Source organism: Chironomus tepperi, unplaced genomic scaffold, assembly GCF_022539635.2.
Source record: "Chironomus tepperi strain 1889 unplaced genomic scaffold, CSIRO-AGI_Ctep_v1 contig_196, whole genome shotgun sequence".
NCBI classification, from domain to species: Eukaryota; Metazoa; Arthropoda; class Insecta; order Diptera; family Chironomidae; genus Chironomus; species Chironomus tepperi.
In genome coordinates this window covers 235,228-259,379 of record NW_027226318.1, presented here as the reverse complement: position 1 = coordinate 259,379, position 24,152 = coordinate 235,228, and the positions used below count along the sequence as shown (strand labels likewise).

General features: G+C 32.1%; 1 protein-coding gene across 2 annotated transcripts in view; it reads left to right on the top strand.

Annotated features, from left to right (window-relative positions):
• Nucleotides 1–420: 420 nt before the first annotated feature.
• The window catches only part of LOC139090000 (uncharacterized), a 34,078-nt gene continuing 10,346 nt past the window's right edge, over nucleotides 421–24,152 (top strand). Inside the window, exon 1 of one of the 2 annotated variants that reach the window (XM_070639664.1) lies at nucleotides 421–5,350. In XM_070639664.1, the coding sequence (XP_070495765.1) occupies nucleotides 1,144–5,350 (4,207 nt within the window). In that variant the 5' untranslated portion in view covers nucleotides 421–1,143. The remainder of the gene's footprint in view (nucleotides 5,351–24,152) is intronic. The other variant, XM_070639665.1, reaches the window with a different exon arrangement.

Here is a 24,152-nt window from a genome sequence, read left to right as displayed (position 1 = left end):
TTGTTTAGATGATGCAATACCATGAATACTAAGGGGACTATCAACCGTAATATTGTAAACAAACTATTTTGTTTGAAAATTTTAACTCAATTTGGAATAAAGTAAGATGTAACAGATTTAAATAGCCGTAAACTAACAAAAAGTATGGAAAAAGCAACCATAAAGCATAGGAGAAGCATTAAAACTAGTTAAGAAGTTTAAAAACAGCAAATTTTGAATTTTTGACAAAATAATTTTCAAATTGTTACAAATTGAACTGCGTGGAAAGAATTTAGCTTAATCAAAGTAAATATCAATCTTGAAAGTGATTCTTACCAAACCTCAATATCAGACATAAATTTAAGAATTCCCATACCAGCTTAAGTCACAAATTTCCAATCAATACAAAGCGACTGATTCAAGTCACCTGTCTAGTAAAAAATTGCGCCAAATTAAAAAAGATTTTTCTTTAAACTGAAAAAAGCGAGGCAATTTTTTTGCGGTCAAAAATTTTCAACTCAGTCTTGACGAAATTTTCTTTCAATACGGATCGGAAAAAGTTTAATACAAGTTATATCGTGTGCGGGGTAGAGAAAAAAAGAAGAAGAAAATTATTTTTAAAATAGCTTAAAGATATCACGAGAAAGAAAATTTCTTCGATTTTTTATGGAAAATTAAATTTTCCCTTTGATTTGTGCAAATCGTAAATGAGAAAAAAATTATGCAATTTTTCAATTAATTAGTAAGGCAGTGAAAACTAATATTCACAATCATACATAAAGGCGTTAATTAAGGAACAAAAAAAAAAGTATTTTTAAAGAATTTTTCCCACGAATTTGAAAAAATACGAAGTGAACAGAAAAAAAATTTTTTCTTGATACCGATCCAACAGACACACAGTACAGATCAGAAAGAAAAAAAAATGAAAATATCGTTATGATGCTGATGATAGAAGAAGAAGATCCTTTATGTGAAAAGAAAGAAAAATAGTCGAATTTTTCAGTGTTTCGTGTTTTTTTTTATTTAATTTTTTGTGAGTAAGAGAGAGTCGAGACCTTCAATTTATTCTTGTCAATATCAAAAGCATCATCCATAAACTCAAAGTAGAAATACGCAAAAAAAAAGAACTTTGAACTTGAAGAAATATTTACATAATCTATCATCATGCCACTCTATTCGGATATGTATTATAATTATTTAAATTCGGTACCACCGTCGGTGACACCGTCGAGTTATAGCTCCTATAGTTCCTCACCGTCTGTATCTTCAAATTATAGCTCCTATAGTACTGCATCTTCTTCCTACTCTTTATCATCACCTTCATACTCGTCACCTTCATATTCTTCCCCATCATATTCGTCACCAAGCTACTCATCGTTGCCTTATTCCCCTGTAATACGAAGTGGCGTTTCACGTTTTATGCCAAAATTAACAACAATCTCAGAAGCGCCATTATCAAAACATCGAATTGCTGCTTTATCACGAATGGCTGCAACTCATAATGCACATAATACATCAAAATATATCCCACCAAGGCCACGACGAATGGATACGTCTGACATTGATGTGTCAGCAAGTCGATTTGAAAATCGTCGTATCAGTGAGGTTAAGCCAATCGTTGATATACCAATGACTGAAGAGTCACATCCTGCACAGAAAGATGAAAATAAAGAAGATGCTCCTGTTGCTAGAACAACAATTAGACGAGATAGAGGGTTAGTCAGATTACGTACTATAAGACTTACACCTGATGCTAAGCCAATTGAGCAACCAAAGAAACCAAAAGTCGAACAAACTGACATTGATCCTGGATATGGATCGAGTGAACGATCAAGTGGTTCATGGCGTAAAAAATTCGAAAATGATTTGGAATTACATGAGAAGATGCCATTATCTCCAACATCAAAGAGTCTTGGGGAGAGCTTTATTGAAAAATATACAATAAAAGAAACTCCAGCACCGGAACCAAAAGTTTATCTAACAATTGATGATGTGCCATATGAACAGCGTGATTTTATCAGACGAAAAAGTGCCCCAAAATTGCCAACATTTAAGGAAATTTGTTCTGATATCTCATCCGATAAATTAACAGATGATTTGAATGCAGGCGACTTAAGACGTCGTGCATCCTTCATCATTGAGGAAGAGATGCATAATTTCACAACAAATATTGAATCAACAAATTTGGAATTGCAAAAGACTAGTGATGAAGATAATGCCAATAAAAATAATAATAAAATTGATGCCGATGGTGATGATGAAAATGAGACTGAACCAAAGCTGAAGAATCGTAAAATAAAGAAGAAACAGAGAACAACATCAAAGACATTGTTGAGTGAAATAGCTGAAAAAGTTGATGAAATAAAAGAGACTGCATTAGACATGAAAAGTCCTAACGAGACAGAAATTGAATTATGTACGTTTAAAGTGCCACTCCGTAAGAAAAAGAAAGTGACAGATGTAAAAACTCCTACCTGTGATTTAAATTCAACAGATATGTCAACGGCATCACACATACAAACGCCCACAGAATTAATGACGTTGAATGAGAATGAAAATGAAAGAAAAATTGCGGAAACTCATGCAACAGAGCTAAAGCAGCCTGAAAGTCTCATTAATATTAAATCTAAACAGCAGAAGCAACATTCTTCTGACCTCGATACAAAATTATTAATAGCGAAAAATGCAAATGATGCTCGTTCTAGTCCCGGTGAAGAGCAGGTTAAGAAAAATCAAAAGAGTTCAGTGAATCTAAAAACTTCAATGAAGTCAGATGTAAAAGTGCCGGGGAAAATGTATCCCTTGAAACGAGAGCCAAGCGCTGATGATTTTTGGGGTATGTTAGGATCACGTGAGACAACAGTCTTTGCAAAACGTAAGCAACAAGTGATTGAGGAACAGCAACAGAAAATCATTGAAATTGCATGGACTCCGGAATGCGATGAGGAAGATGAAGAAAATTCATCACTTGAAAAAGTCAACAACCTAAAATTAGAACAAAAATCAAGTGAAAGTAATAGACTTAAAGGTGCATCATCATCGCAGTCGTCATTATTAAAAGATACAGTTGACACAAAAAGTTATGAAAGCGTGGGCGCAAAGAAAATCTCTGCATTTGTGAATGAAAATGAAGGAAAAGGAAAAGTTGAGAAACTTTCAACAGAAAATGATAATAAGGTTGAGGTATTAAAGAAGAGTGTTGAGCCACAAAAGAAGCTCGAGGCGGAGACAAAACTTTTCGGTAATGCAAGCAAATCTGTTGCCATGAAACCCGTCGAGAAAATGATTGGAGTTAAATCATCAAATGTTAAAATTGAAAAGGTTATAAAGGTTAAAGAAGTAATGGATCTGAAGGATGCAAGCAAGCCTGTTGAATCTTTGGATAGTCAAAAGAAACCTGAAGTGCCTTTAAAATCTGAAAAAGAACCTGTTGCTGACAAGCAGCCTCAATCACCAAATAAACTTGAAACCAGCGACAAAAAGGAAGCACAAACCAAGAAATTTGATATCAAATTTAATAAAAAGTCTGAAGTGGCCGACAAAGAATCTGAAGTAAATGCCAAGAAAATGAATGAAAAGGAACTGGAAGCCAAGAAGACTGAAGTATTGAATAAAATTGAATTGAAGGGAAAGAGAACAGAAGTAATTGAAAATAAATTGAATGAAAATGTTGCGAAAATCGGTGACGCATTAAAAGGCAAGGAAATTAAGCAGACCAAAACAAATTATGGAATTACTGAACCATCTAATGACAAATCAATTAAAATTGAGACTCCAAAACCTGTTGAACCTTCAAAAGTTGATGAAAAACCAAAAATAACTGCAAAGATTGAACCAAAAGGCTTAGAAGCTAAGAAATCTCCAACAAAGGCAATTCAGAAGACAAAATCTGACGGAGTATCCAAAGTTGGAAATAAGCTTGCTCTTGCAGAACCTGAAAAGAAAGTTGAACTTCCAAAAGCAACAGAAACACAAAAGATTGAGGAAAAACCAAAGCCGAAAGAGACTGTTCAGCCAAAACCACTGGAAGCTAAGAAATCTCCAACAAAGAAGGCTGAAGTCAATAAGTCAGAGGCAAACAAAGTAGAAGAAGCTAAAAAGTCACCACCAAAGACATTTGGAAAAGCTGCAGAACCTCAAAAGGTCACTGAAACTCCAAAAGTCACAGAAACTCCAAAAGTTCCAGAACTAGCGAAAGTATCAGATCCACCAAAGCCATCAGATCCCCCAAAACCAACAGTCGCCAAAAAACTATATGGAAAAGCCGCTTTGACAGCAACAGACAAGAAAACAGAAATTAAGCTACAAGGAAATAAAGACACGAGTGACAATAAATCACTGGCGTCTAAGGACGGCGTCAAATCAGCTGACGTAGAAACATCAATTCCTACCGTAGATAAAAAATTGTCACCAAAGAAAGACACTAAATCATTAATTAATCAATCGACGAGTGTGAATGACCAAGAGAATAAACTTAATGCTACAACAAATGACGATGGCATTGAAAGTAACAAGAAGAAGGAGCAAATCGATGAAGTTCTCAATGAAAATGAATTAAATTCGACGACATCTAACAACAATAAAATATCACCGACAAGTTTAAGTAAGAAAAGTTTTGGCACGTTATCGAAATTCCCAACGTTAAATAATTTAAATAGCATTGCAATGAATGATGCAGTTGAAGATAATAAAACAACAAATGACAACAATCAATCAATCGCGAGTGAACAATTGAATGAATCGGAGCAAGAGAAAATTAGTATCGCGTTAGAACCTTCACAGGTAACAGCTTCTGAGCAACAGAAGCAAACGAAAGAATTGCAACAGGAGAGTGAATCAGAAGAAGAAGAATCATCGTACGAGGAAGAGAGTAGTGAGGAAGAAGAAGAAGATATGGGGAAGAAAGACTTTGATCCACAAAAGAAAGTCAAAATAGACTTTACGAGCATGCAAAAGTTCTTTAAAACGGATGAAAAGTCAAAGATAAAACTCGTCGCACGTCCTCGACCTTTGTGGAAAATTAAAAGAAATCGACACGCGAAATTTAGCTCGTCAGAATCGGAATCTGACGATGAGGAAGTTGAAGAAATTTGTGGCGGTGATTCGGCAACAGGTGGAAGTCAAAGTAGTACAAATAGTGAAAAAGTTGTAAAGACAGTGTGTAAAAAGAAATCAAGTGGAAATGAAATTTCAACAGAAAATATTGTTGCACTTATGGAAAATCTTAATCTTAATGAAGATAATGATGATAATGATAATGCCAGCGAAGATGCTGGAAAGAAAAAGCAAACTCGTTTTAGTACAAGTAGCCATGACTCAGGATATAGTTCAATCGGTGCTACTGCTGCTAGGAGTCCACGAAAGGCTTTGGGTGAGTGGAATATTTTCAGAATATCTACGATGAGCAGCTGACTTGTTCAATCGACATTTACTTCAGATTTTAATCGACAATTATTTCTGCTCCGATATATTTTTTTATTTTATTTCTTAATTGATTCGCGACGACTGTGCTTGATGATGACGATGAAAATCTTATTGAACTTGACACTAATTATTTATCGTTGCTATTTACTTTAGTTAATCTTATTAATAGGCATCCGAAAACAAGTTTGAAGATGAATATTATTTTGAATTATAATAAGCGTCATTAGTTTGTTGGATTTCTGTCCTTTTCATGGCATATCTACCTGAAAACTACTATATTGTGTAAAATATTGAAAGGTAGCTTGATGATTTTGCTCTCGATATGTACTGGGTGGGCAAGAACCTGAGGATTTAAGTTTTATGTGCATGCAGTTGAATCTGCCTGGAAATGAAATGTCGCTTTGCCGATTAGCTAAGCAATTGACCGACAACTTCAAGTTCTTTGTTTCTCAAAGACATGGATTCAATTCCTCCATCTCATAGAATGCTATCAGCAAGACTAGGTTCTAAAAACTCTTTCAAACTAACGAGCAAATCCACTAGTCCATGTAATAATCAAATATAACAAGCTAGTTAACATTTATAGCAAAATAGTTCGATCGGACTTCTTTGAAACAGTAAATAACAACAATTTACGATTAATAATATTAATCCAAATGAATAACAAAACGAGCACACGATAAACTATTTCTAGCATCCATATATTTATTTGATTAAGCAATTTTACGATGAAATATTGGATCAGTGAAGTTTCTCTAATCGCAATTGTCATAAATAACAATGAATTGCATGTAGTGCGAATTTACAAGCTGGTGCTAATTGAGACGATGACATGACATTTTACAAAATATATGTAGATGTGCATGAAAATCATTCATGCACGAGAGACAAATGATTAAATAATCTGCAAAACTTTCTTTATGTCACTTGTTGGAATTTGGATGCTTTTGTTATTGAAGATTTTGTAATTTAACACCTGAGATTATTGTTTTGAAATTAGGACAGTTGGGCATTGTGTGATAAAATTGAATCCGTTTTTGAACAATAACGGCCAAATAAGGAGATTTTGATAATTTTTTATAGTCGATAAAACGATTGTAAATCTTAAATTGCGTCAAATTAATTACAAAAAACTCACAACAAAAGTGTTATTTTGTATCGTCTGCAGTCTGACTGCACATTTTTCACATTAAACTCTCTCAAATTAATTAAAATCAAAAAGATGTGTTGAATTTTTTTCAAAAATATTTTTAAAATGTTTGTAAAAACAAAAAATTATTTTTTCGCGCCGATGGAAATCAATTAGTGAACTAACAAGGAGAAGAAAATAAATAATTAATTTGATGAAGACTATGAAGTATCTCATGTACTATTCACACATAAATTTCATTTCTTTATTAGCTTTTGCTTTCCGATCGAATTTGAAAAATATTTGAGCATCAAAAAATAAAGTAATTTATTTTATCGTTAATCGAGTTTGAAAAAAGGCAGTCATTAAGATTTGTTATGAAATTAAACGACTGGAACATGTGATAAATATTATTGCATAACATTCTTAAATCCAGAATATTTTTAATTCTCACGTGAAGTTTTTATTGTTTAATTATTTAAAATAGTCTTTCGTTATATTTTGCGGCGAATGGTCTGGATTCCTTTTGAAAATTATCATTTTGACTGGCATTTGCAGACTGTTTTTCAGAAAGATGGAAGAACCTCATGCAAGTGATGGTGATTATGCAAATTTCTGATAAATTTCTGAAAGATTTCACTCAAAAGATCCAAAAAAAATTCACTAATGACGTCCAAGGTTCATGATTAGAGTTAATTGAAATAGAGAGACAGGTGCTTAATATGTAAAGCTAATGTCAGGAAGTGAATTCAAAATAAATGGAAATTTGATATTTTTTAAATATTTCCGACACATCATTGACGCATGAACCCTTAAAAAACAATTTAAATTTTAAGGATGTTCCCGGATTTCAAATAATTTATTTATATGAAATAAACCTTTGGTTTTTATTAAAGATTCACAGATTACAGCCAATCCAAGAAGTCATTTATTTTGAAATATTTGTTAATTATCCAATTCTGATTAACGTGAGCCCACACACACAAAAATAATGCAATTTTATTTCTAAGGTCTCTAAAAACATGTGTTTATCATCATGCAAGTCTCAAAAGACGGCCAATCCACCTGCAATAATTTAATTTTTCTTTTAAAATTTCTCATAAATCACTCAATTTTTTAAGTGTCTATAAATTCTTTGATATAAGTTTTCAATTTCTATTTTTAAGTTTTGTAGCCAAATTTCCTTGAGCAAAAATATTTAACAAACGTTATTGGCATGTCTAGAAATTGCAAAAGGGGAATAGCTTGACAGGGACAAAAGAAATGCAAAGGAATGTATAATTTGTCCATAAATCTTTAAGAATTATGAAGATTAGAATTTATTATAAATTTTAATTTTGAGAATCACAATCGAAATTAAGATAATAATTTATTGCCCTTTTAATTTTAAAGTCCTAACCTAATAAGATTTGTCACGTCCATAAACATTAGATTGCTCCATAAAACTCATCTAATTATCACATTTGTTCAAAAAGTCATGTCATAATTTTTCATCCAAACCTTTATATTCAACATGTGTGTCAGATGAAATGAAGCCAAAAATCACAAATGTCAGCATCAACTAAAGTCCATAAAATCCACAATTCCTGATTTTTTTCACCGCAAAGAAAATAAACGAAAAAAATATTCTAGCATTTATAGCTACCGCTCCTAATATTTTTGTCTCATTTCCTTTATGGAGCTCCACATTTAAATTTGTTTTTTGAATGACTTAATTTACTCTGTTCAGAAGTTTTAGCTTGGGCTGATTCTGGATATTAAGATTTCTTCAAGAAGCCAAAATCGATAAAAAATTTATTTTAATTATCAAATTCCTGACGATTTAAAGGCTTGATAAGAACAAAGTGACAGACTTGGATAGTTTGATGCATTCATAACATTTGAGTATGCAATGATCAAGTCTTGAGTTGAATCTGGAGCAAAAATCGAAGATTATTGCCTCATAATCTCCATTCCAGTCTTAATATTATGAATTATCTCCAAACAAGAATTTTTGTTTACTTCTTACTGAAACCTTGCTCTTTAGAGTTTTCTGACCTAAAATATGCTTGATTGGCTCTACTCAAGCAGGCATTTGCTTGATGTAAGCGCTCTCTAGTTCTATTCTTGAAGGCCATATTATTAAGAAGCTCATTCGCACTATCCGGCAAAGGGTATGCTTTCATGGTACAGAAAAATCACTTCGGCACCTAAAATTGGTCACTTATCCTGATAGAATCAATAAATCAGACCACGAAGTCAACTCTAATCGACAAAAATTCTAATTTCCATTCAATCTTCCTTTCAAAAAATTCATCCATTATTCCACAACAACAACAACCATATTTAATGGACTTAGTTTGCATAAATTCCAGCTATCTTAAGTACCATGTCTGTTATCGTCTCCAAATTCATTCCAACAAAACAATGCAGAATGCCATCATTTAAAATATTTAATTAAATGCATCGACATTTAAAATTTGAATTTTACGAATTAAATTAGAAATTAATGTGGCACAAAAATAAATTACAATAAAATTGTTCCTCCCCATAATGTCATTAAAGTAAATTTATATATTCTGTTCCTTCACCTGAAGAACGAAATAAGACAGCATGTGATGTCTTTGCGAAAAAAAAATCATTTTTCAAGCTTAATTTATTCTCATGTCGAGGAACTAAATGAGAGAAATTATATAATTAGAAGAGCTCTTTCTCTCGCTATTATTGCCGCATGACGTGATGTACTTTTATATTTATAAAATAAAAGATAAATAAAAAATTTCCTCTCTTGCGAAAAACTCTCAGTCAGACGGAGAAAACACGAGAAGTCTGAAAGGCCATGCCAAGATGCATCTTTTTTTGAAATTTATTTTTAAATTATTTTTTTTTGTTTAATACGACACAGCATTCTTTTATTATAAATTGATGATTATAGATAGAGTCATCGCATCACTTCCAAAAAATTCTTAAAATTTATTTTTATTTCCATTTTATTTAAATTCTTGTGTCTTAAAAGTCGACGAGGATGATCCACAAAAAAATTGACAATAAATTTATGTATTTATAGAATTAGAGACAATTCTGCGCACCTGAACTAGTTTTTCACGTAACTTCATTAGATCTGGAGCAGTCGAAACATTTGAATGTCGTTTAACCTTTTCAATTTTGATTTGATCGCGATGACGATAAAGCTTACGGCCAATTTCAATCAACGTTTCTGTATTTTGTATCAGCTGTTTATGTCGACTGTGCTCGTCGTGAATTCTTTTCTGACGATTTTCTCTTTCATGATTTATCTGTTGCTGTAGTTTTGCTATTGATGCTCGCAGCTAGTGGAAACAAAAATGTTTTAGTTAAATGAGAAGTTTTTTTCATACAAAGTTTTGAGATCAAAAGGAGAACTTTTTTACTCAGGCGTAGTTAATGTAAGAATTTTTATGCTTCGCTTTATGTGTATAACAATCAAATTAGTAGTTATAGAGTGTGAAGTTTGTAGGGAAATGAAATACAGACTATAGCAAATGAAAATTAGTGTCTGGTCTCCTCTTCAGAGCTTGATTTTGTATTAAATGATTGTTTAAAGCCGACTAAGACTTCATATATGAATTCTATATTGATAAATTTGTTCTGACTAGCTAATATCTATTCAGATCATTGAGGTTCAGAGCTGCGCTAGAGCGATTCGCGGCTAATAAATGTTTTTCGAGTGAAGTTGCTGACCCCTGTTTTCAATAGATCTACAAGATCACTAGATAAGTTTATAGTAGGATTAGAACCACTTCTATGATGGCATTCCTAACTTATTTCTGCAAAGGAAGGCTGCGAGTCGAGTTTCCACTACATAAGATTCGAAAAAGAACAATTGAAAAGTTTCTCCTGTCGAGTTTCGAGCCTATGACCGCATAGTCGGTATTACAATAATTATTTACCGAATTACTAAACCATTCCGCCACCGAGCCACTTCGACTCAGAATGTCTAACTCTAACCTATTTCTGTGAACTCGACATTCTAGTCAACATTAATCTCTGTTCGAATGAGGAAGCATCAACTCAAAAACATCTTCGTTACATCTCAAAAATATATTAAGATTTAGATGTAGATTTGCCATTAAAAATAAACATTTAAAGACCTTCAGATGATAAAAACAAAAAATATAAAGAACCAAAATAGAAAAGCGCCTCAGATTCTCTAAAGACAACTTCCTAATTATCATTCCTAACAAATCTTCAAAAATAAACGTTTTTAATAGGCTTTTAAAATTAGATTCATTCACGAGACAGAAATAAAGAAAACAAAATTCTGATTTAGATTTCCATTCAGAAATGCTTAAAAGAAATTTAAATAAATAATAAAAAATTCCATAGAAATTGAAAATGTCAAGTAGCTTAAACAACTTAAAGATTCAAAAAAAAATGATATTCATGAGAAAATCTGCTTACATACCTCATCTATTGACATTTTCAGGCATTCATTTGACGATTTTCCATTCAAATTTTTCCTCGTCTCAAGAATTCTTATCTTTTGAATTAATTTGATTTTTCTTTCCATCTCTTTCTCCTTTATTGCCTTAATTTCATCCTGTAATTTTTTACGAATTCTCTTAACTTCATCAGCATTAATTTTCTTCTTAAAAACGGAATCGAATTTCTTCCGTTTTAGAATTAATCGATTCAAGTGAGTTTTTCGTACAATGACTCTAGACTTTGACACACTTGTCTCAAATTCCTCATTCATTAGATTCCGCAAATGCCTTTTTTCCCTTTTTAGATCATTTGCTGCCTTTTGTTTTCGTTTAATTGCATCTAATTTTGCTATTTTCACTTCTTCATTGCTTATCAAACCCAACAAATGACGACGCTCAATCTCATTTACTTCTTCCTCGTGTGCCATTTTAATGATATTCTTGACATTCGACTCGAGTACAAACGGATTATTACCACCGGCAATAATTTTCTCCACAATTGCATCATTAAATTTCAATTTCTTTGTCATGATTGCGCCAGTTCTTAATACTGATGCAACATTCTTCCTGCATTTGATTTCTCTTTGTTTCTGTTTAATTTGTAATGACTTTTCATAGCTGCTTTCGGTATCGAAGCTTTTTATTTTATGGAAATTTGTAGTATATATTGATGAATTAATTGATGTACTATCCGGTAATGAGAAACTTTTCAATTTTGCCTTTAAATGTTCAATCTATGATTTAAATTGCAAAATTAGTTTGTTTACTTTAATTAGTAAATAAGTAAGGAAATTTATTGGTGTTTTGGTGGATAGGGCGCATTTTTTTTGTAAAAATGATTCAAGAAGGAGCCTTGAACACGTCCTTAAGTGTCACAAAGCACCTTAAATCTTGACTTGTGTCCTTCAGTCCACATTTTCCCCTTCCTTAACTTAACGTAATCGCTATCGATAAAAGGTAAAATTTATACCCTTAAGCTGCAATATCTAGTGTTAACGGACTATAATCCGAACAATATGCTTGTTAAGCAGTTAAAATATTCTCAATATTCCCAGAAAATCGTCCCATATTAATAAAATACTGATAATACAGCCTTTTTAAGCTGGAATAATGAATGACATAACCTGCAACGCCCTACATCTTAAACTATTGATGATATTTCATCGATAATCCTCCTCAAAGCCAGAACAATTTCACCACACACCATGAAAAACATGCTAAGTAAAGAAACTCACTCACCTCCTTTACACGATCATTAATTACTTCATTTGCACAGTTGGATGTAAAATTATTATTATTCATAAGTATTTTAATTGAACTTGCATCGACGACAGCAAGCAATGCTTGAATAATTTCAATATTCGCATAATGCAATCGCATTGAATTGAGGATCGTTGAACTTGAAGTCTTTGACAAGTAATTTAGTAAGAGAACCAAGTGTGTAATTGTTGCTGGCGTTGTGTCTAAAGAAAATGACTTCAATAATTTTTCTAAGAAGCTGCGATTCCGACAAATGTCCTTGAAGATTTTTTGCTTCGATATTTTCAAGGCAATTAAAACATTTGTGAATGAATTGAGAAACTCCTTGATTTCATCAGTTGAGGAATTTCCAATTGAATTGCTTGCCAAACACTTTACAGACACTCGTGCTGATTTTACAATATCCATAATGATTCACACTCGAAAAAATGGATCGGTTAATTAAAAAATGCAGAGAAAAAAAATTAATAACAATGGCCTACTGCGGATTCACATAAAATTGATGTCTATGATGTTATAAAAATAAATATCGCACTATAAATGCAATAAACGTGTGGCTGTAAATTTCTGTTTTCGTGACAATAAAAGATTTGATGACTTTCGTGAGATTTTGTGTCAGGAAACTATGATTTAACCTTCAAATCTGATCTTCTTCTTGATTTTGTTGAAGGCTTGAAGGAGTCAAATGCCTTGATGACACACCTTAGTCTTATCAGCAATGCAAAGTGCTTTAACATCCTTAGAACTATTAAATTTTAATGCAAGATGCTTTGGAATTACTATTGGTATAATTAAAAATGTTTATGATGATTACTGCTGGCGTGCAGAACAAATAGACACAGCGGAATCGATTATTTTAATAAAATATCAATTATCTTTATAGATCAATAATTTTTCTGATGCTTTTGGATTTAATTTAATTAGTTTTGGATGCAATTATGTATTTTTTTATCTTGGAAGAGTTGATGCTGATTGTGGATGCATTAGTTAGGGTTAACGAGAGGGGATGATATGGTTTAATGTTAGTAATCTGTTGATTCTTGGAATTTAAGTCGTTCTCGATCTTTGGATCGTAATATGCATAGGCAAATCCTTGTATACTGACCGATGAGGATATCTTAATCTAATATTTCAATCATCTCCAGTCCACAGCTTCTTAAAGCTAACAAATGTGCAAATTCCTACTTTTATGACAATTAACCTAAATATCAAACATGAAGGAAGTGCAAACCCACTCATTAAAGACAACATTCTGCCATAAAATAAGCTATAAAATGCATAACATCCATAAATTATTTTTAGAATTCTTTTCAAAAACTGCAGCATTTTTAACATCTTTGTTCATAGTCATTCGTCTCTTAGAATCCGGCTCAACTTCCTTAAAGCTTCTCTCTCTCAAAGAATTCATCTGAGAACGTCAGTGAATACGCCAATAAAAAGTCTTACATCAACAAAACATTATTTTAAAATCAACGCCATAAAAAGCTACAAAAGAGCCATAAACCAATAATTAAATTCATTTATTAAACTTCCTGCTGTAAATGATGAGCGTTAAATTAGAAAAAAAATCTAATCAAATTGTTCTGTGCCTTAATGAATTGAGATCATTTGGTTGTAAAGTTATAGAGCATGCTGAGGGAGTTTAATGCGGCATTTTTGAAGTAATTGAGGTAATTTTGGGATGAAAAATTGTTGTTGAGGATGGAAAGATTGGGTAAGGATTATTTGAGGTGTCATGGATTCAAATTTTGTTATTTTCATGGATTCTGTTCCTCTATAACCTATTAAACATAGATAAAAATCTAATTTTGAGGACTTAATCAAAATCTTGCCAAATTCCATTCTCAATCATGAAATGTACAACAGAAAGCTTTAATCCACTAGTGCGAGCAGCACAACTAGTTGTCATGATGTCATCAAAGCAACTTTGCGTCTTGCTGTTGATACAACGATGTAGCAACGCCCTAGCGACCACAATGTGCTGTTCGGTTAGACTTTAACATCTTTGATATAAAAATTGCAATTTTTCACACCAAAACTAAAAATCTCATCAAAAGCAATCAAGCCAGACCCACTTTCATCATCATCGTTGAGTCAAAAGCCCCAATCAGAGTATTAAAAAACTTATATGGCAAATTGTATGCAAATTTTAATTAATGTCATATTCCCATGACACATCCGAATACAATCTTTAGTAGAATTAAATCTAATAAAGCAAAATTCCTTTGATGTGCAGAAACTAGTTGGTAGATCTACATATATCCGCAAAAAGACACAAAGTAATAAAAATTTACATAAGTTTATGGCCAATGTATCACAAAAACAAACAGAATGAAAATTTTTCTAGAGCACAAGTCTTAAGTCTGTTATTTATGAATCATCTTTGATCGCTTTACGAACACTTCTCAGGAATGTAGGCAAAATATTAATTTATTAAAAACATTTACGCAAGCTTGAGTGCGTCGTTTGACTCAAAAGCAACAACCGCGTGAAGGAAAATCAAAACAGTCTCAGATTCTGTTTTTGTGACGTAGGACGGAAAAAGAAAATGAAAAACCGCGTGAATGAGGAAAAAATTTTAATGAGAAAAATTTATTAGTTGACATAAAGTCTGTAAATATTCCAGTTTCTCTTGTTTGTTGTGAGTTTATGCTTGCTACTATGTGGATATAGCTTGATAGATGTCAATCAAAAATTTGATGAGCTGTAGAGATGAATAGAAATAGGAAATTTCGGAAAATTTAATGAAAAATCTAGAAAAATTGTCATTTAAACTCTGTTGAACTGGATGATCGATAGTTCCTGCAATGTCCTCAAATCCAATCTGGTTTAGGATTCATATGTCAATGATATTCTTCAAAAATTGAATTTTAAGTCATTTTATCACAGATCTGATGAAGAATCTTTAATTAGTTCTGCTGATGTCCATCAGGAGCTTCAGTCATCTCCAACCAGCACCAATCAATGCCATTACCACATCCTCAGTATTATCTACATCATTAAAACCCTTCAAACCTCCTTAGCTATTAATTAAACCTACTCAATTTAATATCATCGCCATAAATCCAATTCTCTATCTATCCTATAATCACTCAACTTGTTGTTGTCAATTTTGTTGCTTGGCACAATTCCATTGTGAATTTTATATTAGCACAGCATTGCTAAAATCAAAAATGAAACGTGCAAGAACTGCAAATGGCAATTTGCAAATAGTCGGCAGAATCTTTGAAGTTTGACATGAAATTAATCGATCAAATTTAATTAAATGATGCTTGAAATGAATTGGGCGATGAGACTTAGTCTAGCTCAACAGCAGAAGCTACATCCAAAGTGTCAACAGTAATCAATAAGGAGGTTATTAAAATAGCTCAGAAATTAATCGTAGAGATTTAGCAAAGTCTTAATTAATTAACTGTAATTAAAGATCAGCAACAAGAATGTGTCTCAATTATTCGATGTTCTGCTCTTTATATTCAGGTGCCAATTTATCGTTTCCTTACTAGCGTTCATTGTTGACGATTCTTTTGAGAAATTGATATAATATAAATCTCTTCTTGAGACACAATAGAGCGTGGTCTTCTTAAATTTATTTGCACTTGTGACTTATTGTAAAGATTTTTTTATTACCTTAAATTTGAATAAAAACATTTATTATGTTTACAGATAAATAAGAAAAATTGACAGTTAAGCTATAAAATGTTCTATAAAATCCAAAACAATTCAGATGTTCATGAATAGACGCACACAATATTCTGAATGAAAATATTATTGAGTAATATAAATTTATTGTGTTAAAGAATTTAGAACTTGCTATTAATAAGCTATAAAATTCTTAAATCCTGAAACTTTTCATTGAATATTTATATTCATTAAATGCATTGATGATTTTATTTCGAATGAATATAGTTTATATATTGAGGAATTAATGGATTTTTTGCTATTTTTGGACGAATATTCAGAATTTTTCACGTTTTAGAATTTTAATTGGATGCTTTTTATAGTTTACATTTTAAAAATCGTGCTGAATTGATGTTAGAACTGCTGAATTTCTGGCCAATTGAATTTTTTAGCTGAATACTGCTGAATTGCTCTGTAAAACGCCTAATTGAAATGAATTAGAAAGAACAACATTGAATTCTTCTCTGAAACATTGAACAATGTTATATTCCTCAATGATACATGAAACAATGTTGAATTCTATATTAAAGCGCAGAATAGTGCTGAATCAATCAACTCCAAGCTGAACAGTGCTGACAGAGTGCAAATTTTGACTTTAAAATCGCATCAAAAATTCCCAAATATCCATCAGATCCTCATCCTTGATTTGTTTGCTCCAACAAGATAAATTACAGTACGAAAGTTCCAGCATCTTTATTCTGAATCCATTACCATTCATTATAAATGAATAAATATAAAAATTGAACACATGCAAAATGATTCTTTTATTAGATGCGTGGGAGCTTAATGTCTTATGACCAATAAACGTGTTACTGTATAAATGCAATCATAAGACGACGAATGTTTAAACGAGCTAGAAATGTCACATTTGAAATTGAAATTGCGGATTGTTATCATTGAAGCTGTTGTGGCGATGATGGATGAGCGAGGAAATGTCTAAGGTTATTATTTCCTTAAAATTGTATATTTGCAAAATATTTGTGAATATTTTTTTGACGTACATAGCAATCATGTGTAAAGGTTGTAACATTATCCACTTGTAATTGTAACCTAGATTCTTTTAATATACCTTAAAGTGATACTTCACATATGCTCGAAGCGCCTTGTTCTTTTATTGTTTCTCGAGTTACAATTAACGGCAGTAATATTCAAAATGACCTTGCTAGTTATGAGCTTGATGACAACAGAGGTAAAATATGTCATTACTTACGCCTAAACATATCTTGAATCATCATTACAAATTGCTTGGTTTTTGTGCTAATTAATTAAATTATGGGATATGTGAGAAGTATATTATTAGCTTCGAGATAGTAATGTAAAGTGTTTGGGCTTGATGAGGATGATGTATTCAAGAAATTGAGAATTCTTGATTTAATTCAGCGTTTTTTAACTGGTTTGATTACGTTTGATTGAAGATACTTATGTATTTTCAACTTCAATTCAGCTTAATTGATCCAATTCAGCAGTTGTTGATCTAATTCAACATTCTTCTGCCCTTTTTGATCTAATTCAGCAATTGTCGACAGATTCCAAATTTAATTCAGCATTTTTTCAAATATTTTCTAGCAATTTGTAATCTAATTCAGCGTTATTCAGCAGTTTCACGTCTAATTCAGCCATATTAAGCCACTTGTAATTTTATTTGGCATATTTTAGCGATTTTGCCATCCAATTCAGCGTTATTCAGCACTTTAATATCCAATTCATTAAAATTCCTACCCGAAACAATCAAAATTCTTTTCATTTAAAATGATTCAGTCAATATCTCTTTTGATTCAAATATTCTATTGACATAAATACAACAAACTAAATGTCTGACATAAATATCTCACGTAATCGCGTAGACGACAATATTTTACGTCTTAATCCACACTTTAAAGTTTTCTCACAGACTGCAACAATTAAAATGTTTCAAGTGAAATTGTGAAAATAAAGAATAAGAAAATCAAATCTCAAGAAAAAAAAAGTCACAAGAAAAGAAAACAACAATATATTTGTAGATTAATCTCCCACTATTGTTGTGTTGCCTTAGACAAATTAGCTGTGTCTGTATTTTAATTCAATTTCAGACTTCAATCTTTCCCAATATCAAGGTCATGAATTTCAATAACTTCTTCATAGCCAAGATACAATAGGGCAGTGGTGGACAACCTGTGTATCGGTAATATTGTTTGGAAATGCCATGAACTGTATGCTGTATTTAGGCTTGTCATGAAGGTGTGCCATGAAAAATAAAAGGTTGTCCGCCACTGCAATGGATGTTGCTATTTTAGAGCAGAAATATTTTTAGCGACATTTATGTTATGTAAAGTAAATCACATTGTCGTGTCGCTTATCTATTGATTAAGATGTGTTTTGTGATTTTATTGATAGACATTTATGAATTTTATTGATCAACAGATATGAAATTTCTATCTTGCCTGCTACTTTATTTTAAATATTACGATCCTCAATGATATCTTTTTACATTTTTAAGTGACTTATTTTTTATTTCATAATCTTGATTTTATCCTTCGAAATGACGAGACATTTTATGCTTTTTAAAGCACCTTCGTCTGTCGATGCAATAAATTTATTGCTTGATTCATTGTAAACCTTCGGATTTGGTAATAAAAATTGCATTTGCTGGCTTATCTTTACGTAATCTATTGAGAAATTTCCTTACATTCCATCCTTATGAATCAGAGGATTTGATTTCATTGGATTGCAGATTGCAGTGCCTTAGTCTTCAATAAGCTGCACCTGTGATGATGCACAGGCTGCCATAAGATACCACTGTTTTAGATTATGGATTGATCCGCAATTCCAATCAATTCTTCCTCTTAAGTTACCAGTGAGGCGTGATTGCGGCATGTTGACGGCTTAACAGGCAAGTCTGGATGTTTTAGCTGACATCTCCAACTCCAGACTTGAAGTGTCACTAACTGAATCGAACAGGATTTGAGGGCGACGACTTTTAAGGTTCCTATGATTCACAGTGGATCGTGGAATAGCAGTCAATCAATCAATCCTTAATGTGGCTCCATGAATAGGAACTAATAATCAATTGACGTCCATAAATCTGTCAATTTTAAGAAAATCAATCAAAAATGCGCCTCAAAAATGCCATGTCACATCTCGATCCAAAATAGCCAACTACCATCCTACTATTATGAATTGCCACAAATAAAGACATAACTACTTATTTATACTAACAGTAAAGATGTAAAATGAGTGTCATAAACTATATTAAATAGATAAATAGACATGCGGTTTTATTGGTACTCATTAATATCAAATATAGACAGTCGACATAAAAATTCAATTGAATTAAAAGCTGTTTAATTACCCGGTAGTTAGCATGACTATTTTTTCTCATCTTCATTGCCCAAAGACATAGTCCAACAAGTAGTAAGTGAATCAAATGTTGCGTGAGACATCACCAGCTTGTGATTGGATGTATGAATGTTGAGTAGTGATAATAATCATGAAGGAATAAACACAATACTCTCTTAACTTCTTTCTTTTACAGATTGTGACGTAAATTGTCACAAAAAATGTGAGAAGCTCGCAGCAAATTTGTGTGGTGTAAATCAGAAATTAATTGTAGAAGCAATTGCAACCGTGCGACGAGAAAATCAAGGTGTTATTTTAAGTCATGCACTTTCTTGTTCTTTACATTTTTTTTGAGTCATTGAAATTTAATTATCTTCTACTCACAAATCATCTGCCTCTCACTGTCGTAGATCAACAAGACAGTATGAGATAAAATAAGACGAAAATATAAAAGATGACAATCCGGAAAGATCTTTACGACATACTTTTTGTTATTCTTAAAATGATACAGAAACACAGAAATAAAAAAATTTGATTTGTGAAGGCGTTCTTTGCATGCACACGTGATGTGGATGACAATGGATTGTTGTTGTACACTTTGACTTCATGGCTGAGCTTATTATAGCATTTAGATTGAGGTAAAATCCTATGACTAGCTTTTTTGGTCTTTCATGTGTGATGGAATTTTCTTAGAAATTCATTTAGTTTTAATATTCAAGTGACATTCTTTGGCGGGGTTAAATTGGTGATGTCATGCAAATGTTATATGATTTTAGAACATGCAGTAGAAACAGTATATTATAGACAAAGCTCGAATGGGTTTCAAACAGAGTCTGTAGAACGTCTGGCTTAGGAGGTGCTTGCAACAGTACCCAAGATCTAAATAATAGATCAACAGATCTCCAGGTATAATCTAACTTGCTTACTTTCTTCGCTGGTCGTTTAAATTAATTGTGTTCCATAATCTCCGATAGAAGTCGCCTTAAACTGGCTCTTTTGTTGACTACTGCTTGCCAATTCTCGATTCCAAGTGAACTACTGTCTTAATCGACAACTTCTTTCCTTGAGTTCTTTGACTACCCACATGACAAAAGCATAACCAAAACTATTTAGAAATTATAAGTTAAGCCACACCCTAGAACAGACCATGAAGTCAACTAAGATTTTGTATGCAAAGTACGACTGAAGTCAACATCTGTTCAGCTGTTCTCATAGCTGTTCAGACCTCCGAGATCCGTAGCTACTCGTTATAAGCTTTTCTATGTTACAGAGTGTATAGAAAATACACGAGTGTGAGCATTCGTCAGATCTTCCGCTCAAACCAAGACCTACAGTTTATAGCGGGATCCGAACCAATTCTATGATTCCTTATAACAGCGCTTTAACCCTTAAAAATCCAATTCATTCTCAACTAACGACTTTCAATCATTTTGTTCACTGAATTGTCAATCAAAACAGCTTCAAAAAATGTATCGCGTAAAGCAATCGGATGCCACACATCAATTTTAATTTTTTGTTCCTATCTCTTGATTTACGGAAGCTTATAAAAATCATCTCAAGATTTGCATAAATTGAAAAGAAGCTACAAACAAACAAAATAAAAAATCTGCCTGCTGATTCCATCCAAGTGTCATTAATGTTTGCATCTAATCTCGACAACAGTAGACAGTTATCATTTGTCAAATTGGATGTTTGCGAAACTATTTATGGATTTTTATAGTTTTTTGGTCACGCAATTAAGCGCATTCCATAAATAACTATTTCAATTAGTGCTTTTTTTGGGGATGTCGTGAGTGGCTCATTAAGGCAGTTCGGTAGGACAATAGATCGGACCATGTATAAAGCAATAATAAAGTTATTGATGAATGCATTGGAAATTGAATAAAAATTATGCTGATTTTTTTAATGCTTCCAACAAACTTTAAATGATTATAAATTTATGATAAATTGCTTGTAGCACAACTGTTGCAACAATTACCCAATGTCATTGCCAATTACGTAGCAATATTTCTTTCGAAATGTTAAGCTTGTGCCAGTTTTGCATAATCTGCGAGTGGAAGTTTATGGTAGCATTCAAAACTATCAATTAATCTATTTATCTTTTGTATCTTTCAATTTTGCAAGGTCAGCGTCAAGCTATCCACAAATCTCTCACCATAAACTACTCATCAAATGGCTTAATTAAATTTTTTTTATTTCTATATTATTGTTACAAAACTATCAATTTACATTTGTAGCAATATTTACTCAGTCATTATGCAGGCGTGACGAATTTTTTGAGCTTTTTTGTGTGACTTCTTGGAAAGGGGATATGCAACTTATGTGCTGATTCTATAAACATGACTTGAATCAAGTCAATTTAGTTTAAATTGTTGAATTTAGCCAAGTCAGCTTAAATTGCTGAATTCAGATAAGTCAGATTAAATAGCTGAATACAGTCAAGTCATCTCGAATTGCTGAACTAAGTCAATTCAGCTTAAGTTGCTGAATTCAGCCAATTCAGCCTAAATTGCTGAATCTATTTAATTCAGTTAAAATTCCTGAATACAGTCAAGTCAGATCAAATTGGTAAATTCACCTAATTCAGGTTAATTTGCTGAATTCAGTCAATTCAGTTTATTTTGCTGAATTCAGACAATTCAGCTTATTTAGCAAAACTACAATAGTCACCAGCTCCTTTTAATTGCTTTCCCCCTAATTTCTTACCTTAACGAATTACTGACTTCCATAATTTTTCAGTTCATCACCAGCAATTAATCTTTCAATTATTAAATTAACACAATTGTCATAGGTTGCGTGCTGTTTGATGTTGATGTGAAAATAGACACGAAAAACTAAATTTACGATGGGAAAGTGCCATACACTATGATTTGCTATTTCGCTTTCTGTGATGTGTTTGTAGATCAAAAGACTCTCTCAATGGGCCAAGTTCAGTTACCGCATTCAGAAGACACATAAATAAGCATGAAAAGACACAAAAAATGTAAATTTATAACATTCAAGATGCGTTGGAATTAGTAATTAAGTGTAAAAAAACATCGTCTACATGAAAATGCTTTAAAGTCCGTCCGTTCGTCGTGTAAACATTTTGCTTTTGTCTCAGGTCCATCTGTCACAATGAAAATGTATCTTTACGAGACCATTCATTATGTGACGAAGACAAATTTACATTTTACGTTGTAAACATTAAAAATGCAGATTGTGACAATAGTTACTGTTTGCTATAATAATTAATATGGACGATGAGTCTGATTCAATATGCTTTTAATTATAGATGTGACAGATTCTTCATCAGAATCAACATGATGAAATGTGCTTATTTTCTCATTATATTAATGATAGATTCAATTTAATGGAGCGAAATTGATTACAAGTCATTTGATACATGTAATGGGATTTCTTGTCAGTGAAAGGAGACGAGTTAGGCTATTTTTAGAAATTTTGATGCTTTGACAGAATTAAGGCATGGATGGAAATTATATGCAATATTTCATTAAGTTTTCGTTTTTGATTTGATCAAATTCAGCTAGTTTGAATGCATTCATCCAATTTAGTTAGCTTTACTGAATTCAGCCAATTCAGCTAGTTTTACTGAATTCAGTCAATTCAGCTAGTTTTACTGAATTCAGCTAATTTTACTGAATTTAGACAATTCAGATTGTTTAACTGAATTTAACTAATTCAGCTAGTTTAACTGATTTCAGCCAATTCAGCTAATTTTAATGAATTCAGCAATTTGTTCTGAATCTCTATTGACAGCTAGTTTTGTCATATCTAACTAATAGTTTCCAACAAAAGTTTGCAAGCGGAAAAAAACTACTAAATGCCAGTTAGTATTAGCAAAATCTAGAAAATGCAACAGACCGGATACAAGATTTGGCAAACATTAATTTCTCACGAACTCGTTCATAATTATTTTTGCATGGAAATAATTATGAAGCATTTCATATTTTTTTCTGCATTTACAAAGTAGCATTTAATGTAAAACTACCTAAACAGATAAAAATCTACAGATCGTTAGGTCTGATAAATTTACACAAGTCAAATCCCATGACATGAATAAATTATTTATAAAGACATAAATGCAAGTCATTATTCCCATTCCTCCTTTAAAAGTCGTCAAGGAGTTGTTTTAATCAATAACAAACCTTTCGTTAATTCTCAAGACAATATCCATAAAGGAAGTCGACACTAATCTACTTCAAGTTATCTCAGACATTCTCACCTGCAATATAGATTCATTGTAGGAGCTTATTATGAAATATTGAGTACAATTCATCAACAGTAAATTTTGCAACATTCCGTTTATTTTAACACAATCTTACCATCAGCTGTGACTTACTGTGTAAATAGGCATTTTCATAAAATGAGTAAAGTGCATAAAAGAAGCAATTAAAAAAATAAATTTGTAAGCGAATGAGAAGAAGGTAATTAAATTTCAAAGTTGAATGACTTAATTAACATCGTCCGTGTGCAACAACGGAATAGACAATAAATAATAAAAAAAATATCATAATAGACGACCCCTCTGCATGTGCCATATTATGTTATTTACAGAAAGACTTGAAGCAGATGCATCGAGGAATAGTCGAGAGTCGCTGACACCGCCAAATTTAAAGCCGACATATCAGATTGATCATCTAAATCATGATGAGGACTCAGGTACTGATTTTTTGCTCGTCACTCACATGAATCTCAGATCTGCTGAGAAATTTATTGGCTTCATTAGTTATAAGTGCCAGCCAAAAAATATATATAAATTAATATGAGCACAACAGACAAATTAAGGCGTTTAAAAGACAATAATTCAAAGTTGAAGGTGTTAATAAAATATCATGCATGTCTAATTTGTATTTTTGAATATGAGATACATTTAGGAAATTAGGTTCGCGGTTTGATTTACAGATTGGATAATCGATTCATGT